The 23,481-nt window shown below is 37.1% G+C and overlaps 1 protein-coding gene across 6 annotated transcripts in view; it reads left to right on the forward strand.

Annotated features, from left to right (window-relative positions):
- The window catches only part of PALS2 (protein associated with LIN7 2, MAGUK p55 family member), a 116,844-nt gene that overhangs the window by 54,420 nt on the left and 38,943 nt on the right, over positions 1–23,481 (forward strand). For 4 of the 6 annotated variants that reach the window (XM_049893402.1, XM_049893407.1, XM_049893406.1 and 1 more), the window contains exon 2: positions 15,676–15,794. In XM_049893402.1, coding sequence (XP_049749359.1) covers positions 15,678–15,794 — 117 coding nt within the window. In that variant the 5' untranslated portion in view covers positions 15,676–15,677. Of the gene's footprint in view, positions 1–15,672; positions 15,795–23,481 lie in introns of all 6 variants that reach the window. The other 2 variants (XM_049893403.1, XM_049893404.1) reach the window with 1 other exon arrangement.

The raw sequence follows: 23,481 nt of genomic DNA on the forward strand, positions 1-23,481 counted from the left end.
CATAGTGTTTTATAGACTGTAACCTTTACTGAGGAGCCCTGATTGGCACAGTGGTTAGGTGCTCAGCTGCTAAATGAAAGGTCGGCATTTGAAACCCGGTTCAAAGCCACCAGCTGCTCCGGGGGAGAAAGATGTGGCAGCCTTGGAAGCCCTACGGGGCAGTTCTACTCTGTACTATGGGGTCACTATGAGTGTAATCAACTCAACTGCAGTGGGTTTTGTTTGTTTTTTGGTAATCTTTATTGGAGCAGATCGCCAGGTCTTTCTCCTGTGGAGCCGCTAGGTGTGTTCAGATCGCCAGCCTTTTGATTAGCAGCTTAACTGGTATGCCACCAGGGCTGCTTGTTTCAAGATTACATGCTGTGTAAACTGCACCACATTTTGCTTCTTCCAGGTATTACATTTACAAATAACAATATGTAATTTAAAAACGGTTCTTAATTTTGGTAATAGAGAGCTATTACATTTTTGTGACTGCAGCTGTATGATCGAGAACTTACGACGTGCAGGTGCTGGGGATACAGATCTGAACAAGGCAGATAGGATTTCTGTGCTCATCAGACTTGCAGTTTCGAAAGGAAATCATACATTAAACAAATAATTACCAAAATATTTGACTGTAGGTTTATCAGAATTATAAACCATAGGGTACTATGAAAACATATAATAGAAGAACTTATCCTACTTGGGGCAGGGAGGGAAGTTGAAATTCTGCTCCTGAATAATGAATATGAATTAGTTACACAAAGGTGCTTGTGCCTATATGGCAGTCAGTGGGGAGAGGGCTCTGCATCAAGGCAGGGGAAAGATTAGTGTGGCTTCAGCTACCAAGGGTGGTGTCGATTGAATCTAGCAATGTATTAAAAGAATCATAGGTCATAAATTTTACATTTTAATTAGTTTCTTATGGGTTATGTATAGATAGGAGGCTGTTGTGGTAGTTTAGGGAAGAAAGAAATGATGTGATGGTTAGGACTCTAGGGAGTGATGAAGAGAAATTGATAGATTGCAGAAATACTTGGGAGGGAGGCAGAACCTACTTCCTTTGCTTTCAGTTAAGTTTCTACTTCTACCATTTTCAACCTTTTTTTTTTTTTTTTTTGCTATTTTATGTCTAATGTTTTCTCTTTAACCATTCTCCTTGTTCTTATGGGTTTATTATTTTTTAATCTTTATTAATACTTTGCTACTGTTTTAATAGCAATTCTGGAGGGAAAGAAAATAAACTCAACTAGTCAATCTACCATAACTGAACCCTACTGCACTGATCTGAAATGTCACTTTAGCATGTATTAAATCCCATGTAGCTACTCTGTTTCAAGATTTGTCTGTTGCTGTGCCAATACTACACTGTTTTAATTTGTAATGTTTTTATGCTTGATAGCCCAGGTGCTTCTTTACATTTATTTATGCTCTTTCCAACAAACATGCCGTCTAGCTTTCCAATGTGTTTGAAGTTTTCTGTAGTATTAAAAATTGTGGTTTTGACTAGGGTTTATTCGTTCTTTTAGAATAATCTGGGGGAACTTTATGATAGTGAATCTGCGTGTCCCAGAATATAGTCTCTTTATTTAATCACCATATTTTGTGTGTCCTTTAGTTTTATAATTTTCTTCATATTTGTCTGAACATTTGAATTTTAGCTTTATTTCTAAATGTTTTGTAAATTTTTGCTTTGTAAATGGGAATCTCTCCCCACCCCACCCAATTTTCTAATTGGTTGCTGCTAATATTTAGGAAAGCTGTTGATTTTCCTGTATTACTCTTATGTCTGGTCACTTAGCCAAACTCTTGGAACTAATTTTAATGATTTCACAACTGATGTCTTGTAACTTTTTAGTGATTTCCTCTTCGATGTTCTTTTTGATGACGTAGAGGAATCCAACTGATTTTCGTATGTTTATGTTGTATCCTTACCCTCTGCTGAACTCTTCTATTAGTTTTGATAGTTTTCTTGAAGATTCTTTAGGGTTTTCTGTGTATAAGATCATGTCATCTGGAAATAGAGATAACTTTTACTTCTTCCTTGCCAATCTGGATGCCCTTTATTTCTTTATCTAGCCTAATTGCTCTGGCTAGGACCTCCAGCACAATGTTCAGTAAGAGTGGTGATAGAGGGCATCCTTGTCTGGTTCCTGATCTCAGGGGGAATGCTTTCAGACTCTCCATTTAGGATGATGTTGGCTATTGGCTTTGTATAAATGCCCTTTATTATGTTGAGGAATTTTGCTTCTATTCCTATTTTGCTGACAGTTTTTATCATGAATGGGTGTTGAATTTTGCCAAATGCCTTTCCTGCCTCAATTAATAAAATCATGTAGTTCTTGTCTTTTGTTTTATTTATATGACGGATTACATTAATTGTTTTTCTAATGTTGAACCGTGCCTGCATATCTGGTATGAATCCCACTTGGTCATGGTGAATTATTTTTTTGATATGTTGTTGAATTCTATTGGCTAGAATTTTGTTGAGGATTTTTGCATCTAAGTTCATGAGGGATACAGGTCTGTAATTTTCTTTTTTAGTTGTGTCTTTACCTGGTTTTGGTATCAGGGATGTGCTAGCTTCGTAGAATGAGTTTGGGAGTATTCTGTCTTTTTCTATGCTCTGAAATACCGTTAGTAATAGTGGTATTAACTCTTCTCTGAAAGTATGGTAGAACTCTGCAGTGAAGCCATCTGGGCCAGGGCTTTTTTTTGTTGTTGTTGGGAGTTTTTTGATTACCTTTTCAATCTCTTCTTTTGTTGTAGGTCTGTTTCATTGTTCTACCTCTGTGTTTGTTTAGGTAGGTAGTATGTTTCTAGGAATTCATCCATTTCTTCTGAGTTTTCAAATTTGTTAGAGTATAGTTTTTCATAGTAATCTGATACGATTCTTTTGATTTCAGTTGGGTCTGTTGTAATATCACCCATCACATTTCTTATTTGGGTTATTTGCTTCCTCACCTGTTTTTCTTTTGTCAATTTGACCAATGGTTTGTCAATTTTGTGATTTTTTTCAAAGAACCAGCTTTTTGTCTTGTTAATTCTTTCGGTTGTTTTTCTGTTTTCTATTTCATTTAGTTCTGCTCTAATTTTTATTATTTGCTTTCTTCTGGTGCCTGAGGGCTTCTTTGGTTGCTCTCTGTTTTTTGAAGTCGTAGGGATAATTCTTTGATTTTGGCCCTTTCTTTTTGTACGTGTGCATTTACTGATACAAATTGACCTGTGAGCACTACTTGCACTGTGTCCCAAAGGTTCTGATAGGAAGTGTTTTCATTCTCATTGGATTCTCTGAATTTTTTTTATTCCATCCTTAATGTCTTCTATAACCCAGTCATTTTTGAGCAGGGCGTTGTTCAATTTCCAAGTGTTTGATTTCTTTTCTCTGCTTTTTCTGTTATTGATTTCTACTTTTATGGCCTTATGGTCAGAGAAGATGCTTTGTAATATTTCGATGTTTTGGATTCTGCTAAGGCTTGGTGTATGACCTGATATGTGGTCTATTCTAGAGAATGTTCCATGTGCACTAGAAAAGAAAGTATACTTGGCTACTCTTGGGTAGAGTGTTCTATATATGTCTATGAGGTCAAGTTGGTTTATTGTGGCATTTAGATCTTCCGTGTCTTTATTGAGCTTCTTTCTGGACATCCTGTCCTTCACCGAAAGTGGTGTGTTGAAGTGTCCTGCTGTAATTGTGGAGCTGTCTCTCTCACTTTTCAATGCTGTTAGAGTTTGTTTTATGTATCCTGCAGCCCTGTCATTGGGTGCATAAATATTTAATATGGTTATATCCTCCTGATATATTGTCCCTTTAATCATTATATAGTATCCTTCCTTATCCTTTGTGGTAGATTTAACTTTAAAGTCTATTTTGTCAGAAATTAATATTGCCACTCCTGCTCTTTTTGATTATTGTTTGCTTGATCTATTTTTTTTCCATCCTTTGAGTTTTAGGTTGTGTCTCCAAGTCTAAGGTGTGTCTTTTGTAGGCAGCATATAGACGGATTGTGCTTTTTTATCCATTCTAACACACTCTGTCTCTTTATTGGTGCATTTATTCCATTTACATTCAGGGTAATTATAGATAGGTGTGAATTTAGTGCTGTCATTTTGATGTCTTTTCCCTCTTAATTTTTTGTGCTGAGTAGTTTATATATTGTCTTTTCTCTTATTCATTGTCATTGATTTCATTTCTGCTGAGCCTCTATTTTTTTCTTGTATTTTATTTTGATGTGTAGGATAGTTTGTATCCTTTGTGGTTACCTTAATATTTACTCCCTTTTTCTAAATTTAAAACCTAACTTTTATTTCTTTATATCGCCTTGTCTTCCTCTCCATACGAAAGATGTATGACTATATTTCTTAGTCCCTCTTTATTATTTTAATGTTGTCTCCTTTCACATAATAACATCACTGTTTCCCTGTTTCGAGCATTTTTTTTATTGATTTATTTTTGTGATTTCCCTGTCTGGGTTGACATCTGATTGCTCTGTCCAGTGTTCTAGTTTTGGGTTGATACCTGATATTTTTGATTTTCTTACCAAAAAAACTCCCTTTAGTATCTCTTGTAGTTTTGGTTTGATTCTTACGAATTCCCTCAACTTGCGTTAGTCCGGAAATGTCCTGATTTCGCCTTCATATTTAAGAGGCAGTTTTGCTGGTTATATGATTCTTGGCTGGCAATTTTTTTCCTTCAATTTTTTATATAAGTCATCCCATTGTCTTGCCTGCATGGTTTCTGCCGAGTAGTCCGAGCTTATTCTTATTGGCTCTCCTTTGTAGGTGACTTTTTGTAATCTCTAGCTGCTCTTAAAATTCTCTATCTTTTGTTTTGGCAAGTTTGATTATAATATGTCTTGGTGACTTTCTTATAAAATCTACCTTATGTGGAGTTTGATGAACATCTTGGATAGATATCTTCTCATCTTTCCAGATATCAGGGAAGTTTTCTGCCAACAAATCTTCAGCAATTCTCTGTGTTTTTTGTCGTCCCTCCCTGTTCTGGTACTCCAATCACTCATAGGTTATTTCTCTTGATAGAGTCCCACATGATTCTTAAGTTTTCTTCATTTTTCATAATTCTTTTTTTCTGATTTTTCTTCAGATATATTGGTGCCAAGTGCTTTATCTTCAAGTTCAGAAAATCTGCCTTACACTTGCTCAATTCTGCTCCTCTGACTTTACTATTGAGTTGTCTACTTTTGTGATTTTATTGTTAATCTTCTGAATTTCTGATTGCTGTCTGTGGATTCTTGCAGCTTATTAAATTTTTCGTTATGTTACTGAATAATCTGTTTGATTTCTTCAACTACTTTATCTGTGTGTTCCGTGGCTTGTTCTGCCTGATTTCCTCCCTGATGTCTTAAAGGGTTCTGTATATTAATCTTTTGTATTCTGCCTCTGGTAATTCCAGGAAAGTACTTTCATCTAGAAGATCCCTTGACTCTTTGTTTTGAGAGCTTGTTGAAGTGATCACGGTCTGCTTCTTTATGTGATTTGATATTGACTGTTGTCTCCGAGCCATCTATAAGTTATTGTCTTAGTTTATTTTATGTTTGCTTACTGTGTCGTAGCTTCTTGCTTTGTTTTATTTTGATATGCCCAAGTGGGTTGCTTGAGTGAGCTAGTTTGATTACTTTCACCTTTGGAGCTCTGACGTCCTGTCCCCAGATGGCTAGAGCTGTTATCACGTATATCAGTCTAGGAGCCCATTCACTTTTCTTGTATGAATTCACCTTAGGTGTCCAGGTGGCTGATCATCAAGTGTGTGATATAGGCTCTGTCCTACAGCCTTAGAGGGGCAGGGGTGTTTGGTGTAGGTGCTGGTATCTGGCTGCAGCAGGGTGTCACACCCTGAACAAGGCAGGGGCTGAGAACCATCCCCCAAGTGTCTCTGAGGAAAACTTGTCCCTGTTCCTTAGAGCATACAGGTGGGTGGGTTCTGCAGACAGACCCATGGGCACGCAGTGTTTTTGGTTGTAAGGACTGGGAGGTACCAGTTATCCTTGGACCCCTGTCATGGGTGGGTGGGTGACCTGAGTGGAACCACCAGTCCTTAGGCCCCTGATGTGGGTAGATGAAGACCCTGTTTAATAGGCAAAGCAGTGTCAAACATCAAATACCCACCTCTCCCCCACACAGCTGAAAGAGTTGCAGTCTGCCAACAAGGGCCTATTCTCCTGAAGTAGGCCCACACAGGTCCATGCAGGGGGGAGAGGTACTCAAGTCCACAGACTGTTTATGCCTGGACAGGAGCCACTTCTGTCCTGAGCTCCCCAGGTTAGTGGAGCTGGCAAATTATCTTTTCCCCAAATTGTGAATTTATTCCTTCTCCAAGGCCAGGAGGATGGCTCTAGACACTCAACAGGGTCAATCTCAGGCCCAGGGAAATCAACAGCCACTGAAGCTGGCTTGTAGTCGGGGGGAGACATGGTAAAATATACACAAGTACTTAGCTTTTGCTGAGAGCGCTGTTCTTCTCTGGTTCCAGAGGTGTGAGTAGGCTGTGCGGCTGGCTGCTTCTCCCTGAGGAAACTGCAGCCAAACGCTAGTACCAGCCTGCTGCAGCTGCTCCCGGGAATGGTGCCTGAGGGCCCCCGGCGATTCAGATCTGATAACTCTTCTCTGCTTCTGTACCCTCTCTTCTTCCCCCTGCCGCTCAGTCCGTTTTCTAACTTTGCCTTTGATGTTCAGGGCTCCTAGCTTGTCATAAATGTAATCACTTGACCTGTTTTTCTTGGTCTTTGTTGTAAGAGGGCTTGCTGGAAGCATCTGTCTATTTCTCCATCTTGGGCCCGGGTCTCCTTGTAACTTTTTAAAGTAAGTAGTTATATCATTTTTTTTTTTCTTTCGTCATGTCTTAATACACTGTATAAAACTTTCACTACAGATTTGAAGAGTAGTAGTCTTAATGGGCCTTACTGCCTTGTCCCTGAATTTAATGGTAAAGTTTCTGACACTTCCCCATTAAGCGTGATATAGATTCTGGTATGAAACATCTCTGATTCTCTTCTGTTCTTACTAAGGTAAGATTGTCCATCAGAATTCGGTTTTGAATTTTGTCTAATGTATTTTAAGCATTGAGATGATTATGGAGTTTTATTCTTTTAATAAGATAATATACTAAATTACATATATACATATATTCTTTTTTAAATTATTTTATTTTTGACAATATACACGGCAAACCATACACCAATTCAGTAGTTTCTATGTGTACATTTCAGTGACATTGATTACATTCTTTGAGTTGTGCAACCGTTCTCACCCTCCTTATCGGAGTTGTTCTTCCCTCATTAACATAAACTTATTGCCCCCATAAGTTTCCTATCTAATCTTTCAAGTTACTGTTGTCAGTTTGATCCCATATAGATAGATCTTAAAAGAGCATAATGCTCAAGGCAGACATTCTTTACTAAACTATCATTACATTACCAGGATAAGCCGTGTTTGCCCATTAGTCCTTATATTTTGAAAACAGTGCTAGATTCAATTTGCTAATGTGTTATTTAAGATATTTGCATCTATAAGTAAATTTAGTGTATAATTGTCTTTTTTACTGAGTTTTGAAATACACATAGAAGAATTTGGGATTTGTCTTAGTTTTGTTTAAAAAAACATCAGTTATCCCTTTCTTGAAGGTTTGTACAATTTAGCAGTAAATTTATTCAAGGCTATTGCCTTTTTAGAAGAGTAGTAGTTTGAATCAACCTTTTCAGTTTCTTGTGCTGTAATCTATTTCCATTTTTCTCCTAAGCTTTGATAATCTCATTTTCCTAGAAAATCATCTACTTGACTACATTTAAAAATAAAATTGTTCATTGTATTCTTTTCAGTCTTCTCTATACCTCTTTTCTTAATCAGACCAGCCAAGTATTCCATCTCTTTTTATTGGTCTTTTGCAAGAGCTAACTATATATTGGCTTATCGATCAAATCTATTGTTCTTTCCTTTTCAATTAATTTCTGCTTTCCTTTTTATTAATTCCTTCTATTTTCTGGATTTCCTATTATCTTGTAAATTGTGGTCTTTCCTGGCCTATATTAGTTTTCTCATACTTTCCTTCTCCTTGCCCTTTTGTAGTGGGAGAATTAATTGTTCAGCTTGATCTTCTAACATATTATAATTTAATCTTTTGCTTTCTTTCTTTCACTCTTTCTCCCCCCTCCCCATAGTAATTCTGTTTCTTTGTAGGTTAGTGCTTCTGTTTGTTGAATTTGGTGAGTCTCATCATGCTACAACTTTTCATAAATGTTTAGTGATTCTTGATTTATTTGCAGTTATAATTGAAGTGTTTAGATATAGTATATTAATTTATTACTAGCACAAATGAGAATCCCATTCATAAATCATTGAATCTAGGTTTGATCAAAAGTCTCGTTGCTAACAATTACTGAGGAGTGATGGGCTTGTAGGTAACTTACCTTCTAGGGGCTTTCCTTTCTTCCTGGAATCTCTACATAAATTGGGGGCACTTCCCTGCTTCTCTGGCTGAGCCTCAACTTTGCAAGGTTCTTGTGTCACAATTCCCACTATAAAGAGCTTCCTGTTTCATATATTAAGCTTCTACATATAATCAGGTTGTCTTGTGGTTCTTCATATCTGACTAATTGTTGTTGTTCTTAGGTGCCATCAAATTGGTTCCAATTCATAGCAACCCTAGGTACAACAGAGTGAGACACTGCCTAGTCCTGCATCATCCTCACAACTATTGCCACATTTGAGCCCATTGTTGCAGCCACTGTGGCAATCCATCTTGTCGAGGATCTTCCCCTTTATTGCTGACCCGTTACATTACCAACCACGAGGTCTTCTCCAGGTCCTGGTCCCTCTTGATACTATATCCAAAATATGGGAGACAGTGTTGCCATCTTGGCTTTTTAACTTGAAAGAGGTCTTTTGCAGCAGATTTGCCCAATATGATAAATTGTTTGATTTCTCGACTGCTGCTTCCATGGGTGTTGACCATGGATCCAAGTAAAATGAAATCCTTGACAACTTTAATGTTTTCTCTGTTTTTCGTGATGTTGCTTATTGTTCCAGTTGTGAGGATTTTTGTTTTCTTTATGTTGAGGTGCAATCCATATGAAGTACAATACATATGAAGTCTGTAGTAGTCTTGATCTTCATCAGTAAGTTCTTCAAGTCCTCTTCAATTCTAGCAAGCAAGTTTGTGTCATCTGCATATCACAGGTTGTTAATGAGTCTTTCTCCAATCCTAATGCCACGTTCTTCTTCATATAGTCCAGCTTCTCAGATTATTTGCTCAGGATTCAGAATGAATAAGTATCGCGAAAGGATGGAAACCTGACATCACCTTTCCTGACTTTAAACCATGCAGTATCCCCTTGTTCTATTCAAACTATTGCCTCTTGGTCTAAGTACAGCTTCCGCATGAGCACAATTCAGTGTTTTGGAATTTCCATTCTTCACAATGTTATCCATAATTTTTTATGATCCTCACAGTCGAATGCCTTTGCATAATCAGTAGAAGACAAGTAAACATCTTTCTAGTATTCTCTGCTTTCAGCCAAGGTCTATGTGGCATCAGCAATGATATCCCGCATTCCACGTCCTCTTCTGAACCTGGCTTGAACTTCTGTCAGTTCCCTGTTGTACTGCTGCGACTGTTTTTGACTTACCTTCAGCAAAATTTTACTTGTGTGTGATGTTAATGATAATGTTCGATAATTTCCACATTCTGTTGGACCACCTTTCTTTGGAATTGGCACAAATAATGGATCTCTTCCAGTCGGTTGGCCGTCTGTCTTCCAAATTTCTTGGCTTAGACTCCAGTGCTGCATCCAGTTGTTGAAACATCTCAGTTGGTATTCTGTCAATTCCTGGAGCCTTGTTTTTCTCCAGTGCCTTCACTGCAGCTTGGACTTCTTCCTTCAATACCATCGATTCTTGATCATATCCTTCTTCCTGAAATGGTTGAACATCAACCAATTCTTTTTGGTAGAGTGACTGTATTCCTTCCATCTTCTTTTGATGCTTCCTGCGTCATTCAATATTTTGCCCATGGAATCCTTCAAAACTGCAACTTGAGGCTTGAATTTTTTCTTCAGTTCTTATAGCTTGAGAAATGCCGAGTGTGTTCTTCTGTTTTGGTTTTCTAACTCCAAGTCTTTGTACATTTCATTATAATACTTTATCTTTTCAAGCTGCCCTTTGAAATCTTCTGTTCAGCTCTTTTACTTCATCATTGCTTCCTTTCTCTTTAGCTACTCTCTTTGTTCAAGACCAAGTTTCAGAGTCTCTTCTGACATCCATTTTGGTCTTTTCTTTCCTGTTTTTTTTAATGACCTTTTACTGTCTTCAGGTATGATGCCCTCCCATAATTCATCTGGTCTTCGTCAGTCATTAGTGTTCGGTGTGTCAAATCTGTTCTTCAGATGGCCTCCAAATTCAGGTGGGATATCTTCAAGATCATATTTTGGTTCACAAGGACTTGTTTTAATTTTCTTCAGCTTCAAACTTGGACTTGCGTATGTGCAGTTGATGGTCCGTTCTGCAGTCAGCCCTGGGCCTTGTTCTGGCTGATATTGAGCTTTTCCATTGTCTGTTTCCACAGTTGTAGCTGATTTGATTCCTGTGTTGTCCATCCGGTGAGGCCTACGTGTAGTTGCCATTTATGTTATTGTGAAAAGGTATTTGCAGTGAATAAGTCCTTGGTCTTACAAAATTCTATCATGTGATCTCTGGAGTGATTTCTGTCATCACATATTTTCCAATTACAGATCCTTCTTCTTTGTTTACAACTTTTACATTCCCATCACCAGTAATTATTAATACATCCTGACTGCATGTTTGATCAACTTCAGAGTACAGAAGTTGGTAAAAATCTTCAATTTCCTCATCTTTGGGGTTAAGTAGTTGGTGCTGAAGTTTGAGTAATAGTTGTATTAACTGGTATTCCTTGTAGGCATTGTACTTTAAGATAGATCTTGAAATGTTCTGAGTAATTATTATAGGTGTATTTGATTTTTTAGTATATTATAGGGCTAAATCTCACATACTGTTATAATTTTCTCACATATTTTTTCTCATTTATATTTTTGGATAATCTAATAAAGAGAACTAATCCTATTAGTTCACCCTATTGTATTTTAATTAGAACTCCATTAAACCTGTACATTAGTTTGGGAATATTTGGTAACTTTATAATAATCAGGATTCCCTTTCCAGGACATATGGGAAGTTGGCAGACTTAATGGTTTTTAATTAAATTTTATATAATCAGGAACCAGTAACAACTTCTGAAGATCTTTAAAATAACCAAGGGTATATTTCACATTCTCCACCACTTAAGCACCAATATAAAAAATTAAGTACTTCAAGCACCAATATAGAAAATACATTTTAAAAAATCTTTAGTACAACTGGAAATTTGAATACTACTGACTAGATATTTGATGACATTAAGAAATTATTATTAATTTGTTAGGTGTGTTAACAGTGTTTTGGTTATGTTGTATAAAAAAATCCTTATGTTTTGGACTTACACACTGAAATACATCTGGGATTTGCTTTGAAGTTACACAGTGTGTTATGTATGTGTGGGTATGAAACAACATTGGCCATGAGTTGCTGATGATTAGGTCTGATAGTTTGGTTCGTTAGAGTAGTCTGTTTCCTTTTGTACATGTTTGAAATTTTCCATAATAAACATTAAAAGTACAGACAAATTTAGAATGTTAAAGAAAAATAAGTGATCATGAGAAACAGAGGTAACTACATTTATATGCACAGGGCAAAAATACTTTTGAAGACTGATTCTATTGTTCTGTGCCCATTTAAAGATAAACATTGGACCTTAAGTGAAATTATGAAATAGCCTTTGCTTACATTCTTTACTTCTACCATCTTTCTTCATCTTGGTCCAGTACCGGTTTTCCTTCTCTGTTTTAAGTACATGATATTCTGTGTTCACTCTTTACTGCCAAAATTGATGTCTATTTATACACACTGTGTAGGAGACCTAGTGGCCAGCCTGTCCAGATTAAGGTAGAAGAGAAAGTAGGGAGGAAGATGAGGGAATAGGTCTGATAAGAGTATTAGAATAGTATTGGAGCATTTGGGAAAATTACTGATAGAACTGGAAAAAGTGAAAGTTTATTTGAGCATTTCGAAAAAACTTCAAGCGTCCCATGTGAAAAACACTAATTTGATTTTATTAAAAAAAAAAAATTCAGACTCTGGGGATATGAGAAGGTGAAAACTTAATCCCCAAGTATTCTAACAGAAAATAAAATAATGTCCAAAATGGGTAAATCAGAAAGTAGGAACATTGGTATATTGCCAAAAATATAGCTAGGATTAAAAGAAATTAACAAATTCTAAGTAGTTGCTTCTAGGGAGTAGATAAGTTGGGAGGGGGCCATCTGGTCCATTCTGTACAACCTAACATTTAGCAATGTATGTTTTATTTTGATAAAAATAATTAATATTGAAAGCAAACAACTGCAATATTAGTAGATTTACTTTTTTTATTATTATTGTGCTTTTTTTTTTTTTTTTTTAGGTGAAGTTTACAATTCAAGTCAGTTTCTCATACAAAAACTTATGCACACATTGTTATATGACCCTAGTTGCTCTCCCTACGATGTGACAGCACAGTCCTTCTCTCCACCCTGTATTTCCTATGTCCATTCAGCCAGCTCCTGTCTCCCTCTGCCTTTTCATCTTGCCTCTAGAAAGGAGCTGGCCACATAGTCTCATGTGTCCACTTGAGCTAAGAAGCGCATTCCTCACCAGTATCATTTTATGTCTTATAGTCCAGTCTGTGTTGGCTTCAGGAATGGTTTTAGTTTTGGGCTAACAGAGCCTGGGGGCATGACCTCTGGGGTCTCTCCATTCTCAGTCAGAACATCAAGACTGGTCTTTTTACTAGAATTTGAGGTCTCGATCCCAATTTTCTCCTGCTCTGTCAGTGATTCTCTGTTGTGTTCCCTGTCAGGGCAGTCATTGGTAATAGCTGGGTACCATCTAGTTCTTCCAGTCTTGTGCTGATGGAGTCTCTGGTAGTAGATTTATTCTTAAGAAACATCAAGAAGGGATAAGACTGATCAAAGTAATCCTAACAAAATTAAGATACTGATTTTGAATGAGGAAGGGGTCCAATCTTATTCTTTTTGAATGTATGTATCTAGTTGTCCCAGCGCCATCTGTTGAAGAGACTATTCTTATCGAATCTACTTGACACCTTTGTCAAAAATCATTTGGCCATAGATGCATGGGTTTATTTCTGGACTCTCAATTTTATTCCATTGGTTTTTATGCCTGTTCTTATGATAGTACCACGCTGTACTGATTCCTGTAGCTTTGTAGTAAGTTTTGAAACCAGGAAGTGTGAATCCTTCAGCTTTGGTCTTCTTTTTCCAGATTGTTTTGGTTATTCTGGACCCCTTTCAATTCCACATGAATTTAGGGTCAGCTTTTCCATTTCTATAAAAAACGTTGTTGAAATTTACATAGGGATTGCATTGAATTTGTAGATCAATTTGGAGAGTACTACCATGTTGGCAATATTAAGTCTTTTATTTTGTGAACATGGGATGTCTTTTCATTTACTTAGGTCCTTAATTTCTTTTAGTGGAGCTTTGTAGTTTCAATGTCCAAATTTTACACCAGTTTTGTCAAATTTATTTCTAAGTATTTTATTCTTTTGATGCTAGTGTAAAATAAATGGTTTTCTTGATTTTATTTTCAGGTTGTTCATTGCTAGTGTATAAAAATGTAATTGATTTTTGTATATTTATCTTATATCCTCTAACCTTGCTGAAATCATTTATTAGTTCTAATAAATATTTATGACTTAGAATTTTCTAAATACAAGATTATGTTATCTGCACAGAGGGAGTTTTATCTTTTCCTTTCCAATCTTTTATTTCTTTTTCTTGCTGATTTGCCCTGGCTAGAACTTCTAGTAGAATGTGGAATAGAATTGGCAAGAGTAGACACCCTTGTCTTAGGCTTTATCTTAGGGTGAAGGCTTTTAGTTTTTCATCATTAAGTATGATATTAGCTGTGGGTTTTTCATAGATGTACCTTATGTTGATGAGTGTTCCTTCTATTCCTAGTCTTTTGTTTTTGTCATAAAGGATGTTGGATTTTGTCAGATGTTTTTTTCTGCATCTGTTGAGGTGTGTTTTTAGTTCTTTGTGCTATTAGTAAAGTAGGTTACATTTGTTCATTTTTGTATATTGAAACAGTCTTGTATTCCTGGGTTAAATTCTGCTTGGTCATGGTTTATAACCCTTTTTGTATTTTCTGTATCCAACTTGCTAGTATTTAGTTAAGGATTTTTGCATCTACATTCTTAAGGGACATTGACTACAGTTTCTTTTTCCTGTGATGTCTTTGTCTGGTTTTTGTATTAGGATGATAATGATCTTGTAGAATGAATTGGGAAGTGTTCTCTCTTCAAATTTTTGGAAGTTTGTGAAGAATTGGTGTTAATTCTTCTTTAAACATTTGGTAGAATTCACCCATGAAGTCCTCCTGGTCCCAAGCTTGTTATGAGAAGTTTTCTGACTACAAATTCAATCTCTATTCAGATTTTCTATTTTTTTAAATTGTGATTTAAGTGAAAGTTCCCAGAGCAAATTAGTGTATCATTAAAAAGTTAACATACAAACTGTTTTATGACATTGGTTGCCAACCCTGCGATGTGTCAACACTCTCCTCTTCTCCACCCCAGGTTCCCTGTTTCCATTAGTACAGTTTTCCTGTCCCTTCCTGCCTTCTCATCTTGCTTTTGGGCTTGTGCCCATTAGTTTCATATACATGATTGAGCTATGAAGCACATCCCTTATGTGTGTTATTGTTGGCCCTGTAGGCCTGTCTAATCCTTGGCTGAAGGATGAACCTCAGAAATAACTTCAGTACTGAGTTAAAAGGGTGTCCGGGGGTCATACTTTCGGGGTTTTCCCAGTCTCTGTCAGACCAGCAAGCCTGGTCATTTTCATTTTTGTAAATTTAAATTTTGTTTTAAATTTTTCTCCTAGTCTGCCTGGGACCCTCTATTGTGATCCCTGCCAGAGCAGTTGGTGGTGGTAACTAGGCACCAACTAGTTGTGCTGGACCCAGTCTGGTTGAGGTTGTGATAAGTCGTGGTCCATTAGTCCTTTAGACTAATCTTTCCCTTGTGTCTTTGGTCTTCGTCATTCTCCTTTGTTCCAGCTGGGATGGGATGAGTAGATGTGCCTTAGATGGCCTCTATCAGGCTTTTAAGACCCCAGTGGCTACGCACCACAGTTGGATGTAGAACATTTTCTTTATCGACTTACGCTGATTAAGCTAGATGTCCCCCAGGACCATGGTCTCCAGCCTTTAGCCCAGTAGCTCAGTCTCTCAGGGAGTTTGAATGTGTCTGTGAAGTTTCTATGACTTTGCTCTGGTTCTGTTACTTCTTGTGTGGTGTTTTTAAATTCGAAAAATACAAAGCCAAGTGTACAGTAGGTAAGTATGTATAAGGTAGTCCTGTGAAGCCCAAATTGAGTATAAGAACGAGTCCTACTACTAATTTCATGGGAAGTCAATTTGGAGCCTATACCTATTTAACAATTCCATTTTTTAAATATGATTTTTAAGAGTGTTAATGTCTTTTACTTGTACTATTTTATAATCTTTATTCCGTAGTGGCTTGGAATTTAAATTTTCTTTTTTTATTGCTTTTTATCTCAGCAGCAATGCAGCAAGTGTTGGATAACCTTACGGAACTGCCCTCATCTACGGGAGCAGAAGAAATAGACCTAATTTTCCTCAAGGGGATTATGGAGAATCCTATTGTAAAATCACTTGCTAAGGTAATATTGGTTTATGCGTAAGATTACTGAAGAATTGTTTTTAAAATTGTTTTTTGCAGAGGTCTCTTTCAGATACTACTATTTTAGAATTTGGTTGATATACCATAGGCTTTCCCATTAGTTAGCAAATAATAGCACTTATCACATCACATAATGAAATCTTAATGTACATGAAACTTAGACCACTTTTGCCTTTTCAATGCTGACTTTAAATATAGCATAAAATGACTCTAGTTTTGACCTAACACTATTATTGTTTTAGGGGAATCTTAACTGCATAATCCTGTTAGAATACCAAACAAAAACCAAACCCATTGCCATCGAGTTGATTCCAACTCATAGCGACCCTATGGGACAGAGTAGAACTGCTCCATAGGGTTTGCAAGGAGCAGCTGGTGGATTCGAACTGCTGCCCTTTTGGTTAACAGACGAGCTCTTAACCACTGTGCCACCAGGGCTCCTCCGTTAGAATAGAGCCTGTGAAAAAGATCCTGTTTATTTCTCAACAACAGCAATGAACTGATTTTCTTCTGTTATGTTAGATTATGTACTTGTTTTCATATAAATTCTTGCCTTCCTATTAGTACTTTTCAGAGTACTGTGTTTTCATGCATAACCCTGATATTTTAAGTCTATTTCCATAGTCAACTCAGTAATTTCTTCTCAACTTATACAATAAGTATACTTTTGTAACCACTTTTTGTCCAGGCCTATTACACTTATACTACTTTTCTGTTTTAATAAACATCCCTAAAGGCTAGTGTATTAACTACTTTACAAACGTGCTATACCATTCTTTAGAGCCCCCCACATGATTCTCGTTCTCTGTAATCTTTACTAGAATATTGGTTTACCCTGTACCATGTTCTTTTTTATCCACAGCCTATTACTTATTTTCTAAGGCTACTGAAACTCATATCTTTTACAGAATCTTCTGTTAGTAAAAATAAGTTAATGATGCAGAATCTTCACTTCATTCGCATGCTTACTGATACTAAGATCACGTGCTTTGGCTCCTAACTAGAAACTAATCCACTTGTAGATCACTTAACTGGAATTTTTATCTTAATCGTTTTTGATTGTGTTCCTATATTTTATTAATAATATGCAGGGCACAATTTACTTTCAGAGCCAAGCTTTTTGTCCTGAACACCAGCCACTGTATTGTGTTGTAGTAAAGTAATAGCATCAAGGTCTGTTGAAATAAGTAGGGACTGTTTGATTCTGTATTAAATAACATACTCTAAGTTCTTGTTGGTACTTTAAAAATAGCTTTTCAGCTCTTCCTTTGATGTCATACTGTTGACTGTCCTTTTTTTGTGTGTGTGAATATATATTATACCCTGTATCCACTTCTGTCTAATTTATGGCTTTTGATCTGTTGTAGATTGAGAAACTAGATAAGAATCATTTAAGTCATTTTAAGCAGTGCCGATAGTTTACAAATGTCTCCAAAATATACGGTTTTTTCTTTGCAACAACTTTACAAATTGAAAACTAAGGCTAAAAGTAAATAAATGGTTTGCCTAAGGTCTCTTTGCTAGTAAATCAGAGATGGTGTTTAGGCCAGATCATCTGTCTTCAAATTCTCTGCCCTTTCTGCCATAACACAGGGCTTGACTATATATATAAAATCATAATAAAGAAGTTTTGAGGAACTTTAAGAACTTCTCTATGGGTAAAAATTTATTGACCTTTGTGCCTCTGACATTGGCCTCTCCGAGGATCATCTTGTTCATGATTCTTAACATGAAGTGATTAGGTGACTTCTGAGCAGGTGAGAAGCTACTTTGCTTTTTGATGATAAAAATGAAATAAAGAACAGAAACACCCAGGAGTATCCAACATTCAGGCAAAAAAAAAAAAAAAAAGGTTATTAATAAAGAGAGGCAATGATAGTTCGGCGCTCCACAATGTAGGTTAAGGAAGGACTTCTGCTTTCAAGAAAAAGGTAATTAAGTCACAGCAGGCCAACACTCCCAGTACAATAAACCAAGAAAACCATTGCTGTTGATTGCAACTCATAGAACTCATAGCAACCCCATGGGACAGAGTAGAACTGCCCCATAGGGTTTCAAAGGAGCCGTTGGTGGATTTGAACTTCTGATCTTAGTTTAGCAGCTGCTCTCTTAACCACTGCACCACCAGAGCTCCAATAAGTAGGAAATAAATGGATAAATTGGTGAGGAAACAAAGAAGCATGCATTGCTAGACATGTGTAGAGGCACAGACAGGTGACTAATAATCATGAAAAAAATAAAGAGTAGATGGATTCCCAAAGATGGTCCTTTTATCAGAGTTTGTAAACAAGGATTGACAAATGCAGTATCTGAAGTTAAGGGCTCATGATGGGTTTGCTAGAAGACCAGGCACAGCAGGATACAAAGTTAGTGAATATGAAGACAGGTCAATAAGAGACATCCAAACTGCAGCTCAGGAAAAAAGAACGGGCAGGGACAGAACAGAGAATATGTGAGACATAGTCAAAGGATCTAAAGTGCGTGTAGTTAGTATTCCAGAAAGAGAGGAGATGGAGAAAGGGGCAGAAGAAATAATTGAAGATATAATGGCCAAGACTTTTCCACAACTAGTGAAGAACAACACCTGACAGATGCGGGAAGCTCAGTGAACCCTCTGAAAAGAGAAATATAAAGAAAAGCACACCTAGGAACATCATAGTAAAACTCTTCAATGTCAAAGATGAAGTGAAAATTTGTGAAGTTCCCACAGAAAAAAGGCACATTTCTTTTTTTAGGAAACAAAAGATTTATATAGTTTGATTTTTAATAAAAATTCTAATATGAATTATAATCATTTTCAAATTTGCATGATTTACGTTTGTTATTTCATACTGTGAGTTTTATTCATCACATCACTGTGCTAAATACAAGCCCTCTTAAGGGTAAAAAAGTCACTCAAATGTTCGCTTCAATTCCTTTAACATGGCGATAGCATAATTTTGTTCATATATCCTCACAGTTCACAGTTTTTCTCCATGAAATATAGTTATTGGTTCACAATTTTAAAAAATAAGAATGAATTATACTTGTTATTTTTTATTTGCCCCCCCCTTCCATTCTCCACCCTTAAATGGGTGTACATTACCCGTTTAATATGTTGACACAAGTACCTGGCAATGATTTAATAATCTGCTTGGGTCACTAATTGAAGGCTGGATTCAGCAGTGGTTTACAGTCACTTAGGTTGAAATGCTGGAATCCCCTTGACATTCTGTAGAGTCCAAAGTCTTGTAAAGATGGGAATATTGAAGGGCATCTATATGTGCAACCTGTCCTAGGGTAAAAATATCACAAAATTATAGCAAAGCAAAAAGAACCATTTTATTTGGCACATGTTCAAAGAGGCAAAAGAGAGAAATAGACAAGCATGCTGCCAGAGCTATGTCTGCCCAAGTCCAAGGAATATTACAGAGTCATCAGTATATATTAACATTACAAATGGGTAAAATCATTGAAAGCTTCACCTTTTCACAGATTGGCTAAAAACTGCTAAATCACTCCGATTCTACATTTTGAATTATCTTAATAATCATTAGTACAAGCTTTATTAACAACACTCAGGAGGCCCAACAAATCTTGTTGTTGTTAGGTGCCGTCGAGCTGATTCGGACTCATAACAACCCTATGTACAACAGAACGATAAACTGCCCAGTCCTGTGCCATCCTCACAATCTTTGTTATCCTTGAGCCCATTGTTGCAGCCACTGTGTAAATTCATCTCGTTAAGTCTTCCTCTTTTTCACAGACCCTCTACTTTATCGAGCATGACGTCCTACTTAGTGAGACAGAGTCTCACCATACTCGCTTCTACTGAGTATTCTGGTTGTACTTTTTCCAAGACAGATTTCTTCATTCTTCTGGCAGTCCATCATATATTCAGTATTCTTTGCCGATACCATAATTCAAAGGCATCAATTCTTCTTCGGTCCTCCTTATTCATTATTTAGCTTTCACATGCGCATGAGGCGATTGGAAACACCATGGCTTGGGTCAGGTGCACCTTAGTCCTTAAAGTGACATTTTTGCTTTGGAACACTTTAAAGAGATCTTTTGTAGCAGATTTGGCAATGCAACGTGTCTTTTGATTTCTTGACTGCTGCTTCCATGGGTGTTGATTGTGAATCCAAGTAAAATGAAGTCCATGACAACTTCAATTTTTTCTCCATTTATCATGATGTTACTTATTGGTCCAGTTGTGACGATTTTTGTTTTCTTTGTGTTGAGTTGTAATCCATAGGGAAGGCTGTAGTCTTTGATCTTGATCAATATGTGCTTCAAGTTCTCTTCACTTTCATCAAGCAAGGTTGTGCCATGTGCATATCATAGGTTGTAAATGAGTCTTCCTCCAATCCTGATGTCGATCCTTCTTCATATAGCCCAGCTTCTTGGATTACTTGCTCAGCATACAGATTGAGTAAGTATGGTGAAAGAATAAAACCTAACGCACACCTTTCCTGACTTTAAACCACTCAGTATCCCCTTGTTCTGTTTGAACGACTGTCTCTTGGTCTAAGTACAGGCTCTGCATGAGCACAGTTAAGTGTTACGGAATTCCCAGTCTTTGCAATGTTATCCATAATTTGTTATGATCCACGCAGCTGAATGCCTTTGCATAGTCGATAAGGCACATAAATACATCTTTCTGGTATTCTCTGCTTGCAGCCAAGGTGCATCTGACATCTTCAATGATATCCCTTGTTCCACTTCCCCTTCTGAATCCAGCTTGAATTCCTGGCAGTTCCCTGTCAGTGTACTGCTGTAACTGCTTTTGAATGATCTTCAGCAAAATTTTACTTGTGTGTGATATTAATGATATTGTTCGATAATTCCTGCATTCTGTTGGATCTCCTTTCTTTGGAATGGGTACAAATATGGATCTCTTCCAGTTGGTTGGCGAGGTAGCTGTCTTCCACATTTCTTGGAGTAGATGAGTGAGTGCTTCCAACACTGCATCTGTTTGTTGGAACACCTCACTATGTCTTCCATCAATTCCTGGAGCCTTCTTTTTCACCGGTGCGTTCAGTGCAGCTTGAACCTCTTCCTTTAGTACCATCCATTTTTGATCATATGCTACTCTATGAAATGGTTGAATGTCAACCAATTCTTTTTGGTACAGTGACTCTGTGTGTTTCTTCTATCTTCTTTTGATGCTTCCTGCATTGTTTAATATTTCCCCTGGAGAATCCTTCAGTATTGCAACTCGAGGCTTGAATTTTTCTTCAGTTCTTTCAGCTCGAGAAATGCCAAGTGTGTTCTTCCCTTTTGGTTTTCTGACTCCACGTTTTTGCACGTTTCATTATAATACCTTACTTTGTCTTCTCAAGCTACCCTTTGAAATCTTCTGTTTAGCTCTTTTTACTTCATCATTTCTTTCTTTCACTTAAGCTACTCTACATTCAAGAGTAACTTTCACAGTCTCTTCTGACATCTATTTTGGTCTTTTCTTTCTTTCCTGTCTTTTTAGTGACTTCTTGTTTTCTTCATGTATAATTACTGGCTATTAGAATGTGAAAGTTGGAAACAAAGCAGGATTTGTAGTTGGAAAACATGGCTTTGGTGATAGAAACAATGCTAGAGAAAACATGATAGAATTTTGCAAGACCAATGACTTCTTCATTGCATATACCTTTTTTCAACAATATACACAGTGACTATGCACGTGGACCTCGCCAGGTGGAATCAAATCGACTACATCTATGGAAAAAGATGATGGAAAAGCTCAATATCATCAGTCAGAACAAGGCCAGGGACTGGCTGTGGAACAGACCACCAATTGCTTACTTGCAAGTTCAAGTTGAAGTTGAAGAAAATTAGAACAAGCCCACAAGAGCCAAAGTATGACCTGAATTTAGAGACCATCTCAAGAATGGATTTGATTCATTGAATGATGATGACCAAAGACTAGATGAGTTATGGAATGACCTCAAGGATATCAAAAAATCTTACTGGTTACTAAATGCTAATAGAAAAAAATAAGAGTGGAAAACATATGGGTCTTTTCTGCTGTGAAAGTAATGACTGGAAGAGATCTATATTTGTACCCATTTCAAAGAGAGGAGATCCAAGAGAATGCGAAAATTATCAAACAATATCATTATGTTGGTGTAAAAAAGTTAGCATAGTGCATTTACGAAAATACCTCACTGGGAGAGCATGTGGTTGGCAAACAATGTAAGTGTGCGTTATTTGTGTAAAAATGTGGTAGTTTTTTTTTTTTAGTTTTCATTATTGCCTTTTATTGTCAGTATCTTTATAAGTCTGAACTTTGGATATTGGAAACATTACATGTAAACTGACAGATATGTTTTCATACATATGTAAAAAATACACAGAGCATAAAAATTTACTCTGACAATGTTATGGATTGAATAGTGTCCCCCTAAAATGTATATCAACTTGGCTAGGCCATGATTCCCAGTATTGTGTGGTTGTCCACCATTTTGTGATATGATGTGATTATCCTATGTGTTGTAAATTCTAAACTCTATGGTATTAATGAGGCAGAGTTAGAGGCAGTTATGTTAATGAGGCTCCAAGTCCTCTTCACTTTCAGCAAGCAAGGTTGTGTCATACGCATATCTCAGGTTGTTACTGAGCCTTCTCCAGTCCTGAGGCTGTGTTCTTCTTCATATAGTCCAGCTTTTCGGGTTACAGGGTTAAGTTGTATCTTGAGTGAATCTCTTTTTGAGATGTAAAACAGAAATGAGCAGAGAAGATAGGGACCTCCTACTACCAAGAAGATAAGCTGGGATCAGAGCATATCCTTTGGACCCAGGGTCCCTGCACCTGAGAAGCTCCTAGACCAGGGGGAACATTGATGACAAGGACCTTCCCTGAGCTGTCAGAGAGAGAAAGCCTTCCCCTAGAGATGGCCCCCTGAATTTGGACTTCCACCCCACCTAAACTGTGAAGGAATAAATTTCTGTTTGTTAAAGCCATCCACTTGTGGTATTTCTGTTGTAGCGGCACTAGGTAACTAAGACAGATGAGGAGAAGAGTTGGATGATGTTGGCATTTTGTTAGTTGTAGTAATAAGTCCACTTGTGGAAGGTTCTGGATCATCTGGATTATCCTTGGGAACGGGGATGATGTTTCTAGTTCGAAAAATTAGTGGAAGTTGCCTGTATGGTCCTTTTCTTTTTTTCTTTATATATTTCATGATAACATCTCACAGCCTACCAAATCTGCCTGCCAGCTTTAGCAAAGTGATCAGCATCAGGGTCTATGTTTTCAAGCAGCTGAGTCCCTGATTAGTTTAGAAAACTAAATCTGTATGGCAGTGTTTTGAACAGTAAATCATAAAATTGAACATCTGTGAATGAGCATCTGAGAATGATAACGACAGCAAATTTTGCTCTGCAACATTGCACATGTACGTATTATGAACCGTAAGCTGTACCCCCTGCCCCCCCCCCAAAAAAAAACCTGCCGTAAGTACAGTTCATCGTAACTTGAATATGTTATAAATCGGGGACTACCTGTAATCCCTGCTGAGGGCGGTAGTATTTCACCATCATCAGTAAGTGCTTTAAGTCACCTTCATTTTTGAACAAACAAAGTTGTGTCACCTGCATATCATAGGTTGTTAATGAATCTTCCTCCAATCCTGATGCTATGCTCTTCTTCATATAGTCTGGCTTCTCAGATTGTTCAGCAAACCGTACAGT

This window comes from Elephas maximus, chromosome 8 (assembly GCF_024166365.1).
Source record: "Elephas maximus indicus isolate mEleMax1 chromosome 8, mEleMax1 primary haplotype, whole genome shotgun sequence".
NCBI classification, from domain to species: domain Eukaryota; kingdom Metazoa; phylum Chordata; class Mammalia; order Proboscidea; family Elephantidae; genus Elephas; species Elephas maximus.